Genomic DNA, 25493 nt, shown 5'->3' with positions numbered 1-25493 from the left:
AATGCCAACTAAAACTACATAATAATTCACAATCTTTAATTAGGGGTCTAACATGGCATAAAATAATATTATAATCTAACAGCACCCATTTAAGTCATTATTAGCTCTCTGCTTTGTCTTACATCATGTTCGTGATAAACAAAAATGCTATGAATGATGTTGCGTGTCTTTAGCTAGCATAATACAAAAGAAACAATCTTCCGTGAAAGTTTAAACTGGAAAAACTAGTAACTGAATGCATCAAAGTTTCAGTTTGCGGTTCACCTGATCTTTGTGAAGCAGAAACAATAACAAGATGTTAGCTAATAGATATATATAACATCAAAACACAACAGGAATTTCTTTGTTTTACACTTTACTTCAGATCATACAGCAGATTAATTTTATGTAAAGGAAATAATACATAATAAAAAATACACCTGCTGTTCTGCTCTCAGTTCCATCAGTCTCTGTGACGCCAGAATAATTACCTGTCAGCAGAGGAATTTTTAAACCAACACTTCCTCATGTTTGAGCTTGTCATGCTTTGTGTGTGTCTGCATATTTACTGCATACTATTAAAATTATATTTTAGTAAGTTCCTTCTGTTTTTACAGTCTGGATTAGGCTGCTTCCTGCTCTGTAGGTCTTCATTTCTGCTGATCAGGAGGTCTCAGACTAGATCTTTTAGACATGAGCCTCTGATCCTGTTAAAGTAGTTCAGATCTTTACGTAACTTAACATTTCCAAAAGACTGAAATCGCACTGAGTTATCTGAGTGCGTGCTCTATAAGGACTCTGATATTAGATGATCTGTATTAATCCGGAAAACAGGTTAAAGGGGGGAAAAAAGTTTGAAGCTTTTTTTTTTTTAATTCAAAGGCTTGGAACCTCAGAGGAGGGTAATACACAGTGAAACTCAAGAGACCACATTCTGACCTACTATTGATGATTAAAATCTTTAAACTGAAAAATAAAAACAAGAATAATAAAAAAAAAACCCTCAAATCCAGCAATTAAAATCACAGAATTCAACATGAACATGAACGTGAACATGTCAACAGCACAACACAAAGACATGGAAATGTCTGCTACATCTAAATATTTTTCTCCATGTTATGCATGACTCGAGTCAAAGCCCAGTTCAGGTTTACTCCTGCAGAGTAAACCTGAACTGCTTTACTTTGTGTTTTGTTTTTAATTTATTTGTTTGTTTTTCATGAGACTTAAGTAAAAATCTGAATTTCAACTTTTTAACAAAAAAACTGATTTTATCAGATTGATCTTCCCTTTAACTGGATACAATGTTCAATCAGATTAATGATCAGTGTCTGATTAGTCTAAAGTTTCACACAGATCTATTTAAACTGTTTATCACAATAGATTATTGACTGATAACATGTCTGACACATGTTATCAGTCAGACCTACTGACTGATAACATGTGTGAATTCAATCAGTCAATAATCTATAATCATATGGAGTTGTCTTCAAACACAAAAGTGATCAAAGTTTGTCCTGATATAAGAGCTTAACATTTGGTCCAAACATCACAGAGCGGAAACAAGCAGTCAAACTGTTAAAGAAGGAAACAAAGCAAACTTACAGTTTCTTCACACAGAGATACAATCAACAAGCTCCACTCCACACCTGGACACTAAACACAGACACACAGGTGAGGTGCTTACTGAAAATAGGCAGGACTACACCCGAAGAATGTGAGAGGGCCACACCTTCTTCGTCTTGTAAGTATTATTGGGGGTTGGCAAGCAACTGCATGGTGCATTACCGTCACCACTGGTATGGAGTGTGGACAGGAGTCACTCTCAAAAAACAAAAAAAAACAAAAATAAACTTCATATCCTTCCAAACAAGAGGGCCACACCTTCATGTGCTAATTAAATTTCACAGCTGTTTTAGCTGCCAGTGTAAACACAACGAGGCCACCTACAGGGCAAGTAGCGAACGTCAGGGATCTAAAATCATATGAGCATATATGCTAGAAAATCCATCCAAACTGTAGCCGAGCAAAAGAAGCTGGAAGCTGATCTATGAATGATGTTCATACCAGAGTTTGTGTTTCCAGCTCAGACGTGTAAACGCTGCTGCTGTGCTACATTTGTCATTTCCTGCTTTCACTACCACCCATGTCAAAGCGCTGAAGTCATCTTATCACTTTAATGCAGTAAAACAGGAGCTGTAAGTCTGATATAATTTACTGTCATCACAATCACACACAGCTGGATTAGCACCCAGACAAAGGTCTGAAAAGCTGAAAATCAGCATTTGATTATTATTATTATATATCCTGTTTATGTGGAGGCACTTTTCTATCTGTCAGTGCTGAAGAAGACGTCACTGATCACATGACTCTAAGGGATGTTTCCTGCACCTCGCTGATTCTGAGCCATGAAGATTTAAGGCAGCTCTGAAGGCAAAACAGGTCTGAGCCTGTGTTAGCAAGCTGTACCTAATAAAGTGGTAGTAAGTGTGTCAAGGACTCGGTAAGTAATGATAGCAGGGGCAGCACAGAGAGGTTAGGCGCTGTCAGAGAAGCAGACTCACATTAGACTGGTCATATTCCATCATCTATACCTGAAATAATCATCAAACACACAGCAGACTTGAAACATGTGGAAACATCTGGACCTCAGTCTCAGCCTCAGACCTGCTCCTCTGCTTCCTGTTTACAGCGCACACATCATGCTGTGTACTGAGAGTCATGTGATCAAAGCGAGGACCTGGTACTCTGACAGAGAGCGAGCACAGTTATCCTAATGTGTGATATTACTTCTAACCAGAGAGCATTCAGCTTTCGCAGCCAGCCAACATCCTTTAACACTGAGCATGTGCAAACACAGCTCGCAGCTTCCATTACTCACAAGCTCCAGCCCTCCACTTAAAAGCCCAGAACAAACCTTGTGAACAACACAGTCCAGAGAGGTCATGCTAACGCTCTGTTTCGGGTGGGAAACTCAGCTGTGGGTGTGGCTGTGCCTCTCCTACAATCTCTGATGTCAGAGCTGCTAAATTAGACTGAACTGAAGCCACACTCAATCTTAAAACAGCCACAAAGTCTCAGAGAGAGAGCTCCATCTCTGGACCCAAGTATATGTTCCACCACCACGCTGCGATGAATCTTGGGATAGGGTGGGTCCACCTGTCCTTCAGATCCAGGAAGAAGGAGGACACAATTGCGGGAGCCCTGGATTAGCAAGATGGCACGGCCACATCCAGACACCTTCCCGACCGCTCCGCACAGACTATGCACCTTTTTAGTTGTTAACTTATTTATTGCTTTGTTCTATGTTCCAAAATCTTCTGGCTTTTTAGTTTACGACAGCAGATTGCTTCTCAACATTGGTAACAAGTTTGCACATGTAATCTTAGACGCTTAAACCCAACCCATCATGGCTGACTGAGATACTCCGTGGCGCAGACAACAACAATGGACAGGTTGCTTACCTGAGGTGAAGAACGAAGAAGCACCCGGGGAAATGCGCTGGTGTTCAGAACAGCCGGAGACAGCAGGCACATCACATAGCATTCCCCAGTATCCTGCTGGCTAATATACTGTTGCTGAAGAACAAGCTGGATAACCTAAAAGCAAGAGTCACCTTCCAACGAGACATGAGGGACTGCAACATTCTTTGCTTCACCGAGACATGGCTGACACCCACCAGCTGTCGGATTCATTCTCTGTGCTTCACGTTGACAGAACGGTAGAGTCAAACAAAATCAGGAGGAATGTGTTTCATGGTAAACACAAAGTGGTGCAACGCCAACAGCATTTCTATTCTCTCCAGTGGCTGCTTGCCCCTTCTGGAAAAACCTGAGCATTAAGTGTCACCCTCATGCCCTATGAGTTCACTTTGGTAATCACCACGGTGCTCTACATCCCACTCCAAGCGGACACAGGTATGGCTCTGTCTGAACTACATGATGTGCTGAGTACATTTCAAAAGAAGAATCCAGGCTCAACCCACATTGTAGCAGGAGATTTTAATAAAGCAAACCTCGGACAAGTCATGACAACTTTGCAAAGGACAACTGCACTGTACTAAGGAGAGGGTGGGGCCATGTATTGTGAGATTTTAAGCAACGACCTCCTTCCCTCAGTCAGAGCATTGAAGATGGGTCATGGCAGGGTATTTCCAACATGACAATGACCTGAAGCACACAGCCAGGATAACACTTTCTGCACCCCGGTATTCCTCGCATCTAAGTCCAGCTGGTCAGAAGCACTGGCTGCTTTCTTTTTCAGAGTTTTCCAGAAACAAGCAGGGGTACCAGTCCGAACCTAGGCAAGCTGTTGGTTAGTACTGCTCCTTCTCAAATTCAAAGTCTGTAGTCCGTAATCTGTAAAGAACCAACAGTAGCAAGTAGAAATGCAATCCAGTAAGTATTCAAAAAATTCTAACAATCTTGATACATATACACTATCCAATTAGCTTGTTTCTCACCAACCAAACACACTCTCACTGTCTACATCTCTGCTTTGCTCCCAGTAAATATACTGCCCTCTTTTCCTTTGCCTGTTTTGGACTTTTTTTTGGCTTTTGTGTTTCCTCATTCACATTTGGACCAGTAAACATTCCTTTTTGTCACTTCCTTCCTGCCCTTATATCTTCCACCTGGGTCGTCTCTAAAGTTATTTATTATGATATTTTCAGTTCCATTATTTTATATTGTGTATTGGCTTTTTAATAGCACATTGAAGCCTTTACCTATGAAAAGCACTAGAAATACGTAATTGCATTTAGATTTACAGAAAACATCTATATCCTGTTATCAGTTCTAACCACAGCTCTGACTATAAAACCTAAATATTTGGTTTATTTAATGTAGCTCAAGCTAGACTAACAGTTTCTTCTGCTTCCAATTTTTGTAGTAAGCTTGGATAAATATGTTCTGGACAAGACTCAAATAGAGCCTGATGTCCATCATCATCACACTATATAGGCCTCTCTATACAGAGATGAATCCAATCTGAATCAGGGTCAGGGGGAGAAAAACACAATACTTCACCTTTAAATATACAGTTTCTTCACAGAGACTTTTACAGTGGCCCCTAGAGAAAAAGCACATACAAACTCCAAAACACTTACAAATGCCAAAACACATGCAAACTCCAAATTTCTGAAATAGTAATCCCTTAGTTTACTCGTTACTTGAAAAAAAGTAATCGGATTACAGTAGTAAACATTACTTGTAAACTTGGTAAACGGTAGCAGGAAATTCTAAAGAACAATAATTAAATATAAACCCAAGCACCAACAGTTCATGTACTTGATGTTCCTAGGCTATTTGGCTGTAGCTCAGGTGGTAGAGCAGGTCATCTACTGATCGGAAGGTTGGTGGTTCAATTCCCGGCTTCCCCTAGTCTGCATGCCAAATATCCTTGGGCAAGATACTAACCCGAAATTGCTCTCCGATGCATTCATCGGAGTATGAATGTGTGTGAATGTCAGTTGTGCTTGTGTGAATGGGTGAATGAACAAGTTGTGTAAAGCGCTTTGAGTGCTCAGAAGAGTGGAAGAGCGCTATATAAGAACCAGTCCATTTACCATTTAATAGTAGAATGGGAGGGAGAGCCTTCAGTTTTCAGGCCCTACTTCTGTGGAACCAGCTTTGGAAGCTGGTTCCAAACTTTCAAGATTAAGCTTAAAACTTTCATTTTTGGTAAAGCATATAGTTAGGGCTCGACCTAGTCCTCCCTTACTTATGCTGCAATAGACGTAGGCTGCCGGGGGATTCCCATGATGCATTGAGTTTTTCCTTTCCAGTCACCTTTTTCACTCACTTTGTGTTACTAGACCATTCTCTGCATTGAATCATACCTGTTATTAATCTCTGTCTCTCTTCCACAGCATGTCTTTATCATGTTTTCCTTCTCTCACACCAACCGGTCCCAGGAGATGGCCACCCCTCCCTGAGCCTGGTTCTGTCAAAGGTTTCTTCCTGTTAAAAAGGAGTTTTTCCTTCCCACTGTCGCCAAATTGCTTGCTCATAGGGGGTCATATGATTGTTGTTTTTCTCTGTATCTATTTTGTACAATATAAAGCGCCTTGAGGCAACTGTTGTTGTGATTTGGTAAATATAAATATAAAATATATAAATAAAATATAAATAAAATTGAATTGAATGTTTTACTAAATGTTCATAACAGTTTCATTCCTCCAATTAAAAAAAAAAATGGCTCATTTGTCCAGCAGCTTACGTTTACAGTGGCTTGCAAAAGTATTCGGCCCCCTTGAACTTTCCCACATTTTGTCACATTACAGCCACAAACATGAATCAATTTTATTGGAATTCCACGTGAAAGACCAACACAAAGTGGTGAACACGTGAGAAGTGGAACGAAAATCATACATTATTCCAAACATTTTTTTAGAAATAAATAACTGCAAAGTGGGGTGTGCGTAACTATTCAGCCCCCTGAGTCAATACTTTGTAGAACCACCTTTTGCTGCATTTACAGCTGCCAGTCTTTTAGGGTCTGTCTCTACCAGCTTTGCACATCTACAGACTGAAATCCTTGCCCATTCTTCTTTGCAAAACAGCTCCAGCTCAGTCAGATTAGATGGGCAGCGTTTGTGAACAGCAGTTTTCAGATTTTGCCACAGATTCTTGATTGGATTTAGATCTGGACTTTGACTAGGCCATTCTAACACATGGATATGTTTTGTTTTAAACCATCCCATTGTTGCCCTGGCTTTATGTTTAGGGTCATTTTCCTGCTGGAAGGTGAACCTCCGCCCCAGTCTCAAGTCTTTTGCAGACTCCAAGAGGTTTTCTTCCAAGGTTGCCCTGTATTTGGCTCCATCCATCTTCCCATCAACTCTGACCAGCTTCCCTGTCCCTGCTGAAGAGGAGCACCCCCAGAGCATGATTCTGCCACCACCATATCTGACAGTGGGGATGGTGTGTTCAGAGTGATGTGCAGTGTTAGTTTTCCGGCACACATTTTGCATTTTGGCCAAAAAGTTCCATTTTGGTCTCATCTGACCAGAGCACCTTCTTCCACATGTTTGCTGTGTCCCCCACATGGCTTGTGGCAAACTGCAAACGGGACTTCTTATGGTTTTTCTGTTGACAATGGCTTTCTTCTTGCCATTCTTCCATAAAGGCCAACTTTGTGCAGTGCACGACTAATAGTTGTCCTGTTGACAGATTCCCCCACCTGAGCTGTAGATCTCTGCAGCTCGTCCAGAGTCACCATGGGCCTCTTGGCTGCATTTCTGATCAGCGCTCTCCTCGTTCGGCCTGTGAGTTTAGGTGAACGGCCTTGTCTTGGTAGGTTTACAGTTGTGCCATACTTCTTCCATTTCTGAATGATCGCTTGAACAGTGCTCCGTGGGATGCTCAAGGCTTGGGAAATCTTTTTGTAGCCTAAGCCTGCTTGAAATTTCTCAATAACTTTATCCCTGACCTGTCTGCTGTGTTCTTTGGACTTCGTGGTGTTGTTGCTCCCAATATTCTCTTAGACAACCTCTGAGGCCGTCACAGAGCAGCTGTATTTGTACTGACATTAGATTACACACAGGTGCACTCTATTTAGTTATTAGTGCTCATCAGGCAATGTCTATGGGCAACTGACTGCACTCAGACCAAAGGGGGCTGAATAATTACGCACACCCCACTTTGCAGTTATTTATTTGTAAAAACTTTGGAATCATGTATCATATCCGTCCCACTTCTCACGTGTGCACCACTTTGTATTGGTCTTTCAGGCGGAATTCCAATAAAATTGATTCATGTTTGTGGCTGTAATGTGACAAAATATGGGAAAGTTCAAAAGGGCCGAATACTTTTGCAAGACACTGTATATAGAAATCCTCTTACTGTTCTGCTGATGGTCAGCTAGCTCCTCCTGCTTCATTCTCCTCAGGAAGTCTAGTGTGATCTTCACAATTGCCTCTCTGCTGCTCCTCTTTGGTCCATGATCTCCCCACTGGCTCTCTAAGGATTCTGGGTGATCTGGACTAAGAACCTTCTGGATCTTCTTCAGCTTTTTCTTCAGAAAAGTGATGATGTTGTCCTCCAGCAGCTGGGACAGAATACTTTATGAATGAGCCAATCAGACTGAAATCATGGAGCCAAACATCAGATCCATGTTGGACACACTGACAATCCACTGGTCTACAAAGAGCAGCATGGAGATGACTGTGAACAGAATAGATGTAAAAGTAGTTGTTGCACATGTGCAGACCATAAATATGGAGTCCAGCTGTGTTTGATGCTGCTGGGCAGACTGACCACTGAGAATGTCCCCTTTTTATATCCTACTTTTCTGTTTGAGCTGATGCTTCATCTTTCTTTCTGTCACAGGTATATGAGAGAGCCACACTTGGAAGATCAGTAGACCCCCTCAAATAATTGGCAGCACATCAGACACTTCCAACAAATCCAACAGTGTGGAAACTGGCAGATATCTGTTTATTCCTGCATCACCAGTGCCAGGTGAAATTCGATTTTCTAAAGCTGCTGGACTGCTGAGCCAGAGGAGGAGTCCACTGAGGCTGCCACAGGAGAGACAAAATGATTTTGGATGAAAAACCTGTGAAAAAAACCAATCTTGCACCTGCTTCTGTCAATAATCATTCCTAATGTACCACATTATTCCCCAAATGACTGATTAATCAAAGTTGATCAAAGACTCGAAGCTTTGAATCTTTTTGGGTGTAAATAGAAGTAAAGCCTCCAAGCTTAATGAGGCTTCACCTGCCCACCACAACATGTTTCTTCACATTTCATAAGCCTCCCCTCAATAAGGCTCCACAGTAACTTCCATTTTCATCCAAGCTGATGTTCAGTGTGAAACAGCTGGATTAAAGCAGACCAGGATTCACTGTTTCTATCACATTAACTCTCAGAGGCACTGAAAGGAGCTTTAAACCACAGGGCTTTTCTCTGCCAGCTCTACAGTGTGGGGGCTGAGTCCAGCTAATATGTGTGTGGGCGGGGCATCTCCACACCTCTGAAAAAGGTTTATCTTTAAATCTATGTGTGTGCAATTATTAGATTAATAGTAGATTTTTTTTCAGTTTTAGAGCCAAAGATCAGTAAATACATTCCTCAATGAGACAACACATGCTTGAGAACAGCACACGTGATCATGACATGACACATGATTAAAAAGCAGCATCCAACCATTATAATGTGGCTTCTTTTATTCCAAATGAGCACACATGCACTTATAAAAGAAAACAGCCAATGTTATTGTTATCATTTTTATTTATATAGCACATTTAATTACAACAGCAACACTGAACAAAGTGTTGTACGGAAATACAAAATAACTCATACCAAATCATTTATAATAATAGTACCAAATACCAAATAACTCTCATAATCTATTAAAAAGTCAGTAAATGCAAATGTTTTTTTTTGTAGATGAAATTTGAAAATATTGACAGTAGAAGCCCGATGAGTAAGGGGTTGAAATCCTTGATCACCTCTGTAAACCAGCCTAGACCCTGCTATGGCTAAAAGCAAAGAATCATTATCATTTGATCTAAGAGATCTAGAGGGTGGATAAGGCTGCAAGAGGTCAAATACTGACCCAAAAGCCTGTCCATTCAGGGCTGTTTAAGTCAATAATAAAATTTTGAAATCAATTCGGATGTGAAAAAAGGAAGCCAGTAAAGAGAGGCAAGCACCAGGGAACTAAGTTGACATCTTTATTTCGTGTCAGAAAACGAGTTGCAGCACTTTGGACCAACTGCCTTTGGACCAACTGCAGCCTTGCAAGGTAGCTCTGACTATCTCCAACATATACGGAGTTACAATAGTCCAGCTGGGATGTAATGGAAGCATGTATCACCTGTTCAAAGTTTTTAGAATATAAAAATGATTTCACCTTGGATAAAAGCCTCAGTTTGAAAAAGCATCTGAGCTAATCTGTTTTTCAAAGGTGAAATTGCTGTCAAATATAGCCCACAATTTTTTGCCATTCGACTTAATAAAAGGCTCAAGACTGTGTAGATTAAAATGAGATGTGCTGGGATTACCACTTGGTTCAAACACCATCACTTCGGTTTTCTTCTCATAAACATTAAGGAAGTTAGAGGCCATCCAGACTTTAACTTCATCAACAGACTAAAGGAAAGGTAAAAGTGGAGCAGAACAGCTTCTCTTCAGTTGAAGAGAAATCTGAATGTCATCGGTGTATGAATGGAAACAAGCATGTAAACGCAGAATAAAATTGGCCCCAATATAGATCCCTGAGGAACACCGCAAGTACAGGGAGTTAAGGAAGACACAAAATCTCCAAAACCCACTGTTTGACAACTATAACATGACCTGAATGTGTCATTATTTTTTTTAGCTCTAGACTGTGAAGACCAATAAAGGTTCTCCATTCACTTAAACAGTCAGATCCAAAGTGTGATGAAAAAAACGTGATCTTTTTGGAAGCATTACTGTCGTATATAATACCTGTAAAAGGTTTGGACACACCTTTTTTTTATTTAATGTTGTTTTCTTTATTTCCACGACGTTTACATTGAAGATTCTTACTGAAGGCATCAAAACTACAAATAAACACATATGGACACGTATGTACTAAAGACAGCACAGAAGCATGTTGGTTAGCATAGTTCCACTATCAGGCCAGGGACTTTCTGTGTGGTTTCTATGTTCTCTCCGGGTATTCCTGCTTCCTCCCACATTTCCAAGAGTCAAAGAGTTAGTGGGGTTAGGTTAATTAGTAATTGTATATTTTCACATGAATAAGAATGGTTGTCTGTCTATGTGTCAGACTGTCAACCTGTCCAGGGTGTACCCTGCCCCTCACCCTAAGACAGCTGGGATAGGCTCCAGATCTTCTGACTAGGATAAGCAGGAGAGGATGGATGGACAAAATAGTGTGAAATAACTTAAAAAATGTTTTTTATTTTATATTCTTGAAAATAGCTGCCTTTTGCTTTGATTACTGCTTTGCACTAGTAAAATAATTATAAAAAATAAATGTCAGGGGCTGGGTCTGTGACCCTGCGTTTTCATTTGTTTTCTGATCTTCTTTGTTATATTTGGAACATAATGTTAAGTTCTAGGTTCATTATTTAGTTGCCTCAAGTTTAATCTATTTGTGTTTCACTTACATCTTCTGGTTAGTCTCATGTATTTCTTGTCTTTGATTTCAGGTTGTCAGGTGTGTATTATCATGTCTTCATGTCATGTTTCCTGTTTTATTTTGAAGGTTTGTGTCCTATGTCAGAGCAGTTGGCGTCGCTTACTTTGTCTCGTTATGTCAGATTAGTGTCAGCTGTTTCCCCATGTGTATCCACTTCCCCTAACCACCCTTGTGTGTATTTAGTCTGTGTGTTTCTGTTCGTTCATTGTCAGGTTGTCTGTTGTTCTTGTCATGTTTCCATGCTTCTGTGTCTCCAGGGTTTTCCAAGTACAGGTTTTTGCCACGTTCAAGGTTTTGTTCTTCATCTTTTGTGTTTCACATTTATTTTCTCCCAGTTCGGTTCTAGTTAGTTTCTTCCTAGTGTATATGCTTTTTGTTCTTGTACCTTTCTTATCAGTCATATTAAACGGCTTGCATTTTGTTATATTCAAGTTTTCTTCTCGTTCCTTCGTGTCTGCATTTCAGATCCGATCCTCAAATTTATACAGTCAGCTTCGCAGCCAGACTGTGACAATAAATCCCCAACGGTATCACCAGCAAAGCACCATCACACCTCCTCCATGCTTCATGGTGGGAACCATGCATGTAGAAACCATCCGTTCTCCTTTTCTGCATCACACAAAGACACGTCAGGTGGAACCAAAGATTTCATCAGACCGAAGCACAGATTTCCACTGGTCTAATGTCCATTTTTTGTGTTTCTTGGCGCAAACAAATCTCTTCTGCATTTTGCTTTTCCTTAGTTGTGGTTTTGTAGCAGCTATTTGACCAGAAAGGCCTGATTCACACACACACTCCTATGAACGGTTGATGTAAAGATGTGTCTGCTACTGGAACTCTGTGTGGCATTTATCTGGGCTCTAATCTGAGGTGCTGTTAACCTGCAATTTCTGAGGCTGATGACTTGGATGAATTTATCCTCAGCCGCAGAGGTGACTCTTGGTCTTCCTTTTCTGGGGTGGTCGTTACGTGAGACAGTTTCGTCATAGCTCTCGATGGTATTTTTTTTACAAAGTCTACTTTCAAGGAGAATGTGAAACAGGCAGAAATGTTCAGCTCTGACTCCCTCCTGTTCTCTAGTTTCTACTTTCAATAGAGAAAGTGGAAATGTTTATATAACTTGATTCTAATCTGCCGCTGAGTCTCTTTCACACTGCTGGAAACACAAAGCACAGACCACAAATACCTGTTCAACCAATTACATTTATTTCACTTTGATCTGCCACAAACAGCAGCGATTTCCACGTCCCCTTTATCAGGCTGTGGGACAGTAAGTTTTAATGTCTCAATGGAGTTTAAAGTTTCACAGCTCCAATGTGCAGCCGTCACCTTAGAAATAAACAGCAGCAGTGAGAGCGCACTGGGCCCTTTACTACGAAGACACAGTTTGCTGTCTTTAAGTCTCAATGTTTTTCAGACATTAAATGTTGCTTTATAAACTATTGAGCCAATACATTCATCTTATATGGCTGAAGCATTTTCAACTTATTAGTTTGCAAAAATGATTGCTAAAGTTTACAAGGAATCATTTAACAGTTTAAAACATAAACTGATTGAATTTATGACTCTGAAAATGAGTTTGAGCGAAAGAGACAGACATGTACAGACTGAATTATCTCTTCAAGAGTCAGAGTGTTCTCTAACAGGAGTTCACTCTTTACACTCAACTTAGCACAGACTCACTGAGGAACTAGAACAGATCGAAAATCCAGGATAAAGCATTTCAGTGATTGTGGTTTTGAAGGTGTGGAGGTGGATCAGAGTGTCAGAGGAGACTCTGTAGAAGGACAGAGTACCAGCAAGACAGTCCACATACACTGCTACTCTGTTAGAGACAGAAGAGGAGGAGGAGGAGATGGGTGTTTCTCTCTTATCGTGACAGACAGAATGAGGACCATCATTAGAGCAGCGTAGTCTCCAGGATTGATCATTCTGTCCAAACCTACAGTCATAAGTGTCTCCTTTTCCCTCGATTCCTTTGTAACTCACTGATATATCAACCCTTCCTCTCCACTTGACCTCCCAGTAACAGCGACCAGTCAGACCATTTCTACACAGCAGCTGAGGATGAACATCAAATCTGTCTGGATGATCAGGATATGACTGAACCTCCTCCACATATGTCACCTTCCTGTTGTGGTCAGACAGTTTGATGTTTGTGTTTACTGTGTTTGTGTCGATTGTGAGTTGACAGGAATCTGATGGAGAGAACAAACACAATCCAGCTGCAGTTATTGATCCATCATCTGTTCATTGATTGACACTTTGATGATGACTCCTGACATCAGAGATATGAATTAGTGATGTGACAGTTTGAAGATGATTGAATGTGTGCTGCGTTATTTTCATGAACCACATTAAAAACACACTTACACTTCCTCAGACCTGGTGTCAACCATCGGACTCCAGCAGGCTCCAACCTGAAAGGAGGAGGGCGTCAGACAAGCACAGTCTCTTTCAGCATGCACACATGGACATTACATGGCTCGCATCCACATACTGTTAGACACTGATAAAGGAACTAGAGATGGACCGATCCGATATCACGTATCGGTATCGGTCCGATACTGACCTAAATTACTGGATCGGTTATAAATAAATATAAATAAATAAAAAATGTAATCCGATCCATTAAATATCATGAAAACACCTCACAAAACTTGCAACACAGCGTAACTTGGCTCATAACCGTAGCACGTCGGCGCAGTATGCGTCACGTGATAGAGCGGCTGCATGTATTTGGAGCTTCGCTACCAAACCAGTATTTCATCTCCGAGAAAGTTATCCCAGAGAGAAGTAAAGCAAGTGTGTAAGTTCATCTATGAATGTTTGTAAAGCGTTCCCATGTTAAGCTTAACAACCGATATATGGAGCGACTGCCCCTCTCTTCCTTCCTGCTGCTACTTCAATCGTGAAATTGCTTAATGATCAGCTGATCGGCTTTTCTGTCGCGAGTCCGTCTCTCTTCTTTGCTTTTGGCCCACTTTGCACCAGAAAGAGGAAACCAGCGGCTGAACAACAGCAGCACGTTTAAGCTTGATAAGCTGTTGTTAGAATTTATTTAATATTTCTACACCAGAATCTTTTTCTACATAGCTGACGCCTGGTAACTGTGCAGGGGTGGATCTAGCAAAGTTTAGCCAAGGGGGCTGATAGGGCATGAACAGGGAAAAGGGGGCACAAAGACATACTTTTCTTTCTTATTCTCATTTAAAATGTCTAGCTTTTAATAAATAATTATCTGAATCTTACACCCATTTTACATCTGATGTAAAATGTATAGAAGTCCATTACTGTGTATAGTAACTGTTAAGTCTAATATACCCTAGTAAGCTATAGTACTTTTTCCTTTGGGAAAGTACCATCTGTGAATTCTGCAATTCTGTTGAAGAAAGATGTTGAATCTATTTAATTATTGTGGAAAAATAATTTATTTCTGTGCATTTTTTTTCACATTGCATCAAATTAAAGTTGATTACGTCGATTAAGAATCATGAGGTGGGGGGTGGTTCCCTATTTTTTCTTTTGCTGGGAGTTTGCAACCCCATTAGTTATGTTGCTTAATATTTCTGCTAAGTACTCTTTAAAATACCAGAATATGGAGGATGGTGCAGGTTTAAGTTTATTAGATTGATCAGTGTTGCTGAACTATAAAATATTTTGTGCACAGTGCATTTTTTTACATACAGGTTTAATAGAATAGCTTTATTGTTGTTGTTTATTTAAACTTAAGTATGAACTTATACAAAATGCAGCAAGATATAAAAAAACAGTATTTATTAAAAAACACACTATATCGGATTCATATCGGTATCGGCAGATATCCAAATTCATGATATAGGTATCGGTATCATAACAAAGTGGTATCGTGCCATCTCTAAAAGGAACAGTCCAACATTTTCTCTACATAGAACCCCAAAACAATGTGTGAGACAGTAAAATGTTCGCCTATCAATTTTTGCTCCCATTGAAAAGCTTTTCATTTTTGTACTTTGATTTTAATATTTTCAAATGTAGTTTCAATTCAAAATATTTTAAGAAGTATGATACATTTCTAGGCATTTATACTTCACATAAGTATGAACCAAATCTGAAACAACAATTTATTATGAAATTTAATGATTTGTTGTATACTAAAGTAATGGAATTCATCTTCAAAGAAAAATCCATGTTACTCAAGTGTGTTGAACAAGTTTGTTCAATAATAGTTTTATTTAATCACGTTTTTACAGTTCAGGAGATTAGATCATATTTGAGATATTTGAGGGTGGGTTACATGTGAGCTCATCTGTTTGAACATGAATAATATTACAAAAATTCAAAAAATTTCAGCTGTTCTTAAATTTGTGGTCAGAAGCTTACATGCATTTATTATAAGCATGAATTTCGTGGTAATTTGGAGCTTTCGAAGGTTACTTGAAAGGTTATCCCCACTGTCAGCGTCAACCCACATATTTTAGCCTGAGTCTCACCAGGCTAAGACAGCTCAAATAAAAAATAAGGCAGTGACATCATTTTAGAGAAACAGGGCCTCATTTATCTTTGGTTATGCAATATGCTGAAGAACAATCCCTACATAGCAAGCAGGTCTGGCCCGGATCTGGTATCAAGCCGGCACTGCTGACTGACTTCTGGCACGGTAAGTGGTATGTCATCCAGATATGGGCCAGGCCTGGCATAGATGGCACTGTCTATGTGATGGCATATGTTTTGGGTTATGTTGCCCAGGCTCATAGAAAAGATGTCTGGCCAGATGTGGCATTAAGCTGTCACTTCTGACTGACTGACTGACTAGTGTCATGGCAGACTGTATGGCAGCCAGATGTGGGCCAGATCTGTTTATGCGATGGCATGCCATATCTGTCCCGATTGTGGTTTTGGTTGATGTGGCACTCAGTTCAAAGAAAGTGTTTGATTGCATGAATGTATAGAGCATTTTGAGTAATCCGGGAAAGTAGAGGAGCGCTATATAAGAATCAGTCCATTCACTGTCTGAACAGAGTTTCCTTTGCCAGAGTTAATCCACACATGGGCCAGCACAGGACCACCAGTGTGTCTGCAACTGGCCTTGTGCTGGCTCATGTGTGGGCCACCTCTGGAAAACCAGATCTGGGCCACCAAAGGGCCGTCATTCTTTGCGGTGTGTGGGCCATACCAATTTTGCTATGTGGGATATGTTTGTCAGCCACAGGGCCACCATGACAATACATTGTGATTTTTAGTTAAGTTGGAGTTGAGACTGGAGAGTGTCAGAGTGCAGCTGGAAAGCTGCATGCTTGGGTGCCAAGCCAGAAAACAATGAAGAGGCTGCAAGTAGTGTGTGTCATGGCAATCAAAGTGGAAAATAAACATGGACAGTGTTTCCACTTGATGACGTGGCTGCTGCATATTACATGGTGGCAATGAACAATAATCAGGCTGTGGTGCAGCAGAAGCACCTGGCAAAACTGCAGGCGCATGTGATTGGCAGTAGCAGAAGTGGCTACAGCATCACCATCCCCCATCCACTGTCGGTGTCGCTGCACAGGATAGGGGAGGGAGATGACTCCCAGGTCTTCCTGGAGACCTTTAAGGCCACTGCTGAGGTGTGTCAGCGGCAGAGTGGGCACCACAACTGTTGCCACTGCTGTCAGGGAAGCCCCAGATGGCGGCCCTGAATCTGCCACCATGTCTGCTACTGAGCTCTAAGTAAGATCTTCTAGGCCGGAAGCTGCATGATGCAGCGGTGAGGTGGTAAGAGCCCGGGCAGTCAGAGAATGAGGCCCGCATGAATGTGTCTTTAGTACATTTTTATGCAGAGATTAATTTGATATGAATCAGGGTGAGACAGAGAAAAATAATTTAGCAGTGCATTGTTAAACATAAAGCAATCTATCCAAATGGTGAAAAAAATATGAGCAAAAGACATTTATTATTGTTCCTGGAAAAGTTCTCCTCGGAATTTGCTACATATTTATCTCTTCATTGTTCAACTAGACTACAGTTTATGCTGTGAACAAAGAAAAACTGTTCCTACATGTGTGATTGTTCGTGTTACATCTGCATGAAACAAACAGAAAGTGAATGAAGAATGTAGGAAATCCCAAAAAGTTGATTCTGTACATCTGAACGTAGTGTTGTTGGTGGGAGAAAATGTTTTTCACTCATTCAAGTAACTTCTTCAGTAACTGCAGGTTTCCCCAAACTTATAAACAGTACATTTGCACAATAACTGAAACTAGCACCATTGAATGAACAATGGGCTATAAGGTCAGTTCCATTATCATTATTATGCAAATTATCATGACTATTGATCAACAACCATTGATCAGTAATCAATGGCCATGAGTACCATTCCCAGAGAGTTGGGGAATGGCTGCAATCACAGCTTTCTAAGATGGTGAAAGATGTACTCTTAGGTCCCCTCCTCAATTCAGAGAAGGGCTTTCCCTTTGCACTTGAAATGTATGCAGCTCTTCCTTCTCAAACAGACATTCTCTCCATACCTAAGAGTGTCCAGTCTCCAGCGTGGATCCTTAAGTCCAGCCAACAGCAGCTTCATTCCTGAAGTTCCTGGATGATTGTAGCTCAGGTCCAACTCTCTCAGATGGGAAGGGTTGGAGCTCAGAGCTGAGGCCAGAGAAGTACAGCCTTCCTCTGTGATCAGACAGCCTGACAGACTGCAGACACACAAAACAACAACCATCTGTAACCAATGACTTTCTGTTTGTTAGAAACAATAACATCTACCCATCTGTTTGATTTAATTTAACTGTACTTACAACTAAAAAGAAAAACGAATTAGGCAGCGCAAGTTAACTTACTGTACAATATAACTTGCTATGAAATATAAGCAAGAAAGCCCCATCAATAAGACCATCAGTGTGAGGAGCACTTTGTAGCATTGGGGATCAAGACTAGCCATTTAACATGGCTGTTTGGGTGGGAGGTGGGCACAGGGGGATGTGCACGAAGAGAAAAGAACAAAAGACAAACTGTGGACAGAGAGGACAAAAGTTAAGGATATGCATATAAAAAGCATTACGAGTGAAAACAGAAAAAATGCTCAGAGTATCATAGCAAATCTATGAATAGCCAGAGCCTATAAGGAGAATAATGGATAAGCTAGCTGCTTCTCATAATACAAAATATAAATGAATCAGTCTTTAATTTCTGAGATCTGTTTGACTTCAGCACTCAACGTCCCACCATAACCCATGGAGAAAATTAGGCACCTGAACATGAAGCGGATGAAGGTGGAATATTGTGAGGATTGATAAAGATGATGATGAAGATGTGAATCCAGGAGGAGTGGGTGGATGGTAGCATCACCATGCAGGATCAGTGTGAGAATATATCATCATCCACAAAGCAGCACCCTCCATGGAGAAGGAGACTGTAGACTAAGACTAATAACAGACGTGGAAAACACCAGCTACTGGTAGACCGTGCAATCAAACGAGACTGCAAGACCAGGCTGACCAAACTGTGAACTACATGATTTGATTACAAGAAGGCCTATGACTCAATGCTTCATACCTGGATCCTATAATGCCTAGACCTATACAAGACCAACAGGACCTAAGAGCCTTCATCATGAACTCAATGGGAATGTGGCAGACAACAATCCGTCCCTGCTGCTGTTCTACATAGGCCTGAACCCCCTCAATAAGATCATTGACAAGACTGGCTACGGATACTGACTACAGAATGGAGCAGTTGTCTGCCAAGAGTGGATGAGACATCAATTCACTGATCCATATTAAAAAGGATATACAGAAATGACATTGGAATGTCGTTCAGACTGGAGAAATGTAGTCCGATGATAACAAAGAGATGTAAGGTAGTCAGAACTGAGGGGATTTAACTACCAGAAGGCAAAATTGCAGATAAAGAGGACAGTTGCAAGTACCTGGGGATCCCACAGGCAAATGGGAACTATGAAGAGGCTGCTACCAACAAGTACCTGCAGAGAGTAAGGCAAGTCCTGAGGAGTCAGGTGAACGTTAAGAACAATATACGGGCTATCAACACCTACGCATGATCAGGTACCCTGCTAGGATAATAAGGTAGCCAAAGGAAACAATAGAAACAACTGCATGCATGGAGGATTGCACCTCAAATCCACACCCTGAGGCTGTACGCTAAGCAGAAGGAAAGAGGTTGGGGATTGGTGAGTGTCAGTATTACCATCCAGGATGAGACAATGACCATTCACGAATACATCAGGAAGATTATCCCAGCTGAATGCTCAGTGAATACCTCGGGCATCAGAAACTCAAGAAAGAGGAGGAAGAGGAAGAACCATCATGGAACTACAGGCGCCTGTATGATATGGTATTTACCATGGACAGATAGAGGAACTGACAGACATCCAGAAATCCTAACAGTGGCTGGATAAAGCTGGACTGAAAGACAGCACAGAGGCACTAATCATGGCAGCACAGGAACAAGCTCTGTCACACTAGGCAAGATCCCAGGTGCAGGCTGTGTAAAGATGCCCCTGAGACAAGGGTCCAAGATTCTAGCAGGCCAGTAGTAATCGGAGCACTAGGAAGTGGAGATACCAGCAACAAAATTGGAGATATCTGTCGAGAAGAACACAGTCCTAGGAACAGCTAAGATACTGTGTAGAACCCGCAAGCTCCCAGGCCTCTGGTAGAGGACTGGGCTTGAAGGATAGACGGCCTGCAGGAGCAAGAGGGGATTTTTTTTAAAAATATATAGTTGCAGTGCCCTCCTGTATTTTGTGGGAGTTCTGTTCTCCCTGACCCAGTGTTTCCCATAGGCAGTGTTTTCAGGCCTAGCATGTTTTCAGTTTTCAATAAGTTTGTAGTTTTCAGTTTCTCTCTTTGTAGTTTATGTTTTAAATCGCCTGCTGTGGCTGCATGGGAGTGGTGAAGCAGCGGGTTCAGGGGACAGTGCCAGGGAAAGCTGGCTGGCACAGCGGATATCCATCACAGTAAACATGTCTTCCCTATTCCAGTTGCTGCTGTTCCAGAGGAAGAAGAGTGTGTGGTACTGGGCTGAGATGACAGTTGAAAAGTTGAACACTGAAAATCTCTGAACAAAACATTGACTTGCATTGCAACACTGTGTGCATTTGGGTCCCTCTATCACACCTTCTTCCAGCCAAATAAATGAGTCACTTTTAGTTTTACTAAAACTAGGTCCTTATTTCATTTACACTCCACATAGTCTCAATAATATAAAGAAACATGGACAGTAACCAACACTTAAACATATCATTCCAACATTTTCTTAGGAATTTGGTATGTTATGGAAGCAAAACTGCACTAAATTTCAAAAAGAGCAGAAGAAATTATGAAAAAGTTCCACCATGAAAAAATATAAGACAGTAATTTAGAAGGTAATAATCCATCCAAAGGCAAAGCTGATGATCCATCTTCTATAAAGATGATCTATTGATTCAGTTATAAACATAATGTGTTCAATGATCTTTGATGGAAAATTTTTAAACTGACCTGAGAATTTCCAGTTTACAGTTTAGACTTTCCAGTCCAAGAAATAAATGCTTCACTCCTGAATCCTGCAGGTCAGAGTTACTCAGGTCCAACTCTCTCAGGCTAGAGGATTGGGAGCTGATAACCAAGGAAAGAGCTTCAGAGCTTCTCTCTGAGAAGGTGCATTGACTTAGTCTGAAAAAAATAATATGACCATTAAAAGAAATGCCCTTGTTAAATTGTAACAAGGGTGCGGTGAGGAACTATTAGATTAAGCGATATTCTTTTTTTCAGAATTCTTTAATGCCCTACTTTGATAAAACAACATATAGATGGGCTTGACATTTATTGGCTAGATATTTGATTTGTTAATTAAACAAACAAATATAATTTGACCTCAACCTGACCTCAGCGTATTCATTTTACAATTTAGACTTTGCAGTCCAGTAGATAGAAGTTGCAGTCCTGAATCCTGCAGGTGGTTGATACTCAGGTCCAGCTCTTTCAGACTTGAAGATTGAGAGCTGAGAACTGAAGACAAAGATTCACAGCATTTCTTGGGGAGGTTACATACACTCAGTCTGGAAATTAAAAAAAAAACATGAAAACTCAATAATTAGCAATGATTAATCCAAAATTTTAAATAATTTTTATTGCCTTTTGTTTAACAGGTTGTCTTGAAATTTTATAAATAATGAAAAATAATAAGAAACTACAACAAGCACTTGATCTGACCTGAGAATTTCGAGTTTAGAGTGTCGACTATCCACTGCAGCCGACAGCTTTATTACTCCTGAATCGTTCAGGCTGTTGGTACTCAGGTCCATCTCTGTCAGACTAGATGACTGGGAGCTGAGAACTGACAACAAATCTTCACAGACTCTACCTGAGAGGTTACAGCTGCTCAATCTAAAAGCAAACAAACAAAAATAAATAAACTTAAAAATTGTGTCTGAAAAAAATAAAAACATAAAATAACACAATTATACCAACATAAAAACATTATAAAATAACACAATTATACCAACATAAAAACATTATAAAATAACACAATTATACCAACATATCTAAAAGGAAAACAGGGAAGATTTTAATATCTGTGTATATTCAGGCCAAAATAAGTCCTATTTGTCCCGTCTTGGACCATTTCTCTCATTTAATTCTCTATTTGAAGCAAGCAACTTGAGCTTCTTTCCTTTTAATGTCACTAGCCTTGCCAGACTAGACTGGCCAGTTTCAGGACATCTGCTGAAGGGCAGCACTCGGTCCTTAAGAACAGCACCCCTTTAGCTTCTACTTCTGAAAACAAACTTTGATCACGATTGAAAATAAAGTCGTCTCATGCTGATGCATAAATTACAGAACCCGGTTCTGGAATATGATAGTGGAAATCCACACCATCAAAAATTACAGCAAGATACATCTTTGTTTTCACATTATTACACTCATTACTAGGGCTGGGCAATATCATACCGTTCACGGTAATACCGGTATAACGATGGGCAACGATAAGAAAATGAAACATTGCGATAGAATATGGGTAAAACATGCATGCGCAGTGCCTTTGTTTTCATACGCACATGGCAGATGCTGCGATGACGCTGCAGTTTTGGTGGTGGTGATGTGTACGGCTGGCAGTGGGAGAGCTGCAGCCGTTGAATTTACTGTTACAGAAAGGATTATTTTAAGAATAAATGATGCCACGAAGCATGAAAATGCCATTGGGTCTGGCGTGGTGGTGATCTTTTTTTTTTTTTTTTTTTTGAAAAATTCTAAGTGCACGCAAACCAGTAAAATAAATTAAAACACATACTGTTGATAAACTATAATACAAAAATTACAATTAAAATTCTCAACAACAAAAACTGGTAAAAATATAATTAATATGTAAACAAATTCACAGGAGCGGCAAGTCCAGCGACGTGGCTGTTTCGTCTTTGCCGAAAACGAGCAGAACTCAAAGTAAATAATCAATCTCACTAGGCTAGTATCAATCCAATACCGATGCCGACTTGGTATCGGTACTATCGATATTTGGATCGATCCGCCCACCACTACCGTATTGTGTGTATATAAGTTTTGTGGATATTATACATGGTTATGTAGAGGATATAGCCATTTTCCACTAGAAATGCCTTTTTGTTAAACTGTCAGCAAGGAATTTACATTTGCACTGTTAAATTTTTATATAACTTTAATGCACATAATAAACAGCTGCTTGTTTAAGTGAAAATACGTTGATTTTTTTTTTTTTGCACTAATAAAGTTGTGGAGTTGTAAAGTATTTGTCTAGTGTCAATTATATTGTCAGTTATATCATTATCACAAATTTTCAAATGTATATCGTAATAAATATTTTTGGTCATATCGCCCTGCTCTACTCATTACCTATTTAACATAATATATAATGCTGGATTACAAACAATGATATAAAAGAGCCCCCCAGTTAAAAGGTGCATTTGAAGAAGATGATCTGAAGTCAAAGGAGCTTGCAAAGAAAAGCGTCTGGACTTCTTTAAGTTACTTGAAGACGTTTCACCTCTCATCCGAGAAGCTTCTTCAGTTCTAAGGTCAAATGGTGGAGAGTCCCAGATATAAACCTAGTGGGAGTAACCCCCCACAGAGGGACAAAAGGACCCCTTGATGATCCTCTAATCGCCTGAGCCAAGGTGTGAAACTGGGTGTGGGTCCCAATCAGCCAGAGTTTCGGGTGAGTTCATTGTGAAACCTGGCCCCACCTTATCATGCGAATTCCTGAGATCAGATGGTCCAGGATGTGAGTGGGCGTTAAGGCGTCTGGGAAGGGATCTCAAAACTGGATTATAGATGGCAGAGAGTTGGTGTCGTAAACACCCGCCTCTGTTCAAAGATGGTCGCTCACAGTGGACATAGATGGCTTCTTTCACTCCTCTTTCAAACCATCTGTGGGGGGGTTACTCCCACTAGGTTTATATCTGGGACTCTCCATCATTTGACCTTAGAACTGAAGAAGCTTCTCGGATGAGAGGTGAAACGTCTTCAAGTAACTTAAAGAAGTCCAGACGCTTTTCTTTGCAAGCTCCTTTGACTACGATGACCTGGATGACTGAGAACCTTCACAGACAAGATGATCTGAAATGCCAAATTAATTTAACAATGATTGCTGTCAGAAAACACCAAAGGAAAAGCAAGAAGCAAAATGTATTTCTGTGTGAAAGATTGTTACAGTAGCCTTCCAGAACCACTGAATCCAGTTATAATAATACATTACTTCTGAGAAGAAACAATTTCAGTTGAGTTTTTTCTCCATACTCGATGGTTTTTCTGATGACTTATTTTTTTCTCTACAATTACAGGAGCCACGTCATAAATTTAAAAATCAGATCTCTGCACTGAAGATGAGATATAAGGTATGAGCTTGGATTACCAACATAAGAAGATGTACTAACATTCTTCTGGCTAAAATAGAATGCTTTAGAAAGGAAGAACAAGACTCCAGGAATTAAGACAAGATTGTGAGTGAACAACTTAAGACAACTAAACCTCCTAAAGATGTCTGAAGAACTGTACCTAATATCCCAAGAATATTCTTTCGCTAAAGATTCAGACTGGACCGTAGCCTGGGTCAACTGCTTCTTGTCCCCACACATCCAAATGTCAAGCCAAAGTTTTATGTGCAGAAGCAAATTGCAACTCCAACAGCAAAGCTACAGCATACTTCGTAGCTCCACACACCTGTCAACACCAGGTAGGAGGGACAAGCTCATCTTCGCGCACCTGCCTTTAAACACCATCAGTGTTGGGGAGTAACGGAATACATGTACTGCCGTTACGTATTTAAAATACAAAATATGAATAACTGTATTCCATTACAGGTGGTAAGGTGGTATTCAGAATACAGTTACTTTGCTGAAGTAAAGGGATTACACTGTGGTATTTTCCTGTTTCATATGTTCAGCTATGCCCTCTCTATTTTTGGTTTCCACGCCCCAAAGAAAACACGCATTAAGAGGCTCTAATAGCTATGTCTCAATCTCACGGCCCATGTCACTTCTACTTGCGGCCTGCATAATGACGTGAAGAAATATTTAAAAAAATTATTCACAAAAATGATTTAATATGAAGGCAATAGGCAGAGTGTTACAGGCATAGCCCTAAAGAATGTAGCTTCATGGGCAGTGTAGTCCATACTGCAGGGAGAATGGACTGCCATACCCATTATGTGTCTGTGAGCGCGAGGAGGGAGAAAAAGGAAAAGTATGAGCTGTCACCGAGCAGAAACGGGAGCTGGAAGCATGCAAATATAATAATAACCACTAAAGCCAAAAAGAGTGCCTGACGAGCCCAGTTGTAAGTAAGCTATTAAGACCCAGCTGTACACTTTTTTCGTGTTTTCCTCCGAAACAATAAGTTCCATTGGAATGCCTCTCTCTTTCTCTCGCTAGCAATTTGGCCCAGACAACAAAGTAAAGCTAGTTTTCGGCTATGAGCCCAACACGGAACCCAACGTATTTGCCAGAGGGGGGGGGGGGGGGGACTATATATATATATATATATATATATATATACACATATATATATATATATACATATATATATATATATATATAGTGTTCAGTGTTCTTCCTCTACCCCCCCCCCCACACACACACACACACACATTTTTGCACATGTCGAGGAGCGTGTCAGGCTACATTTCACTGTGTGTTACACTTGTATAACTATGCATGTGACAAATAAAGAACCTTGAACCTATTTTTTAAAGGGGGCCAAAATCATTACAATGTTTATGTAAAAATAGAAATGAGTACAAACGTACTCACAGAGCTTTGTTGGAGGCTTTGACCACTGGCAGAAGCCTTAGAAGAGCCTCCTCTGAAGCAGAGTATTTCTTCAGGTCAAACACATTCAGATCTTTTTCTGATGACAGTAAGATGAAGACCAGAGCTGACCACT

General features: G+C 40.4%; 2 protein-coding genes across 4 annotated transcripts in view; both read right to left on the bottom strand.

Moving 5' to 3' along the window:
• LOC120738117 (protein NLRC3-like) overlaps positions 1 to 25493 on the bottom strand; it is a 281780-nt gene that overhangs the window by 18363 nt on the left and 237924 nt on the right. The window lies entirely within an intron of this gene.
• On the bottom strand, positions 13329 to 25403 carry LOC120738229 (NACHT, LRR and PYD domains-containing protein 12-like). The gene is made up of 6 exons (XM_040039425.1): positions 25361 to 25403; positions 21294 to 21467; positions 20966 to 21139; positions 20580 to 20753; positions 17601 to 17774; positions 13329 to 13535 (listed from the first exon to the last, which is right to left on the bottom strand). The coding sequence occupies exons 2-6, from the start codon at positions 21383 to 21385 to the stop codon at positions 13400 to 13402; spliced, it is 750 nt and encodes a 249-aa protein (XP_039895359.1). The 5' UTR covers positions 21386 to 21467; positions 25361 to 25403; the 3' UTR covers positions 13329 to 13399.

The sequence above is a fragment of the Simochromis diagramma genome, unplaced genomic scaffold, assembly GCF_900408965.1.
Source record: "Simochromis diagramma unplaced genomic scaffold, fSimDia1.1 OVJJ01000105.1, whole genome shotgun sequence".
Taxonomy (NCBI): Eukaryota; Metazoa; Chordata; class Actinopteri; order Cichliformes; family Cichlidae; genus Simochromis; species Simochromis diagramma.
The sequence above is the reverse complement of the archived record's forward strand: the minus strand, read 5'-3'. Positions and strand labels throughout refer to the sequence as shown.

What these genes read in the sequence shown, in the direction of transcription:
- LOC120738229 (XM_040039425.1), bottom strand. Translation starts at nt 21,385, where the DNA reads ATGGACCTGAGTACCAACAGCCTGAACGATTCAGGAGTAATAAAGCTG. An exon ending in TGTAAAATGAATACGCTGAG is followed by an intron (nt 20,754 to 20,965) that starts GTCAGGTTGAGG and finishes TATTTTTTTCAG; the next exon opens with ACTAAGTCAATGCACCTTCT. An exon ending in TGTAAACTGGAAATTCTCAG is followed by an intron (nt 17,775 to 20,579) that starts GTCAGTTTAAAA and finishes GTGTGTCTGCAG; the next exon opens with TCTGTCAGGCTGTCTGATCA.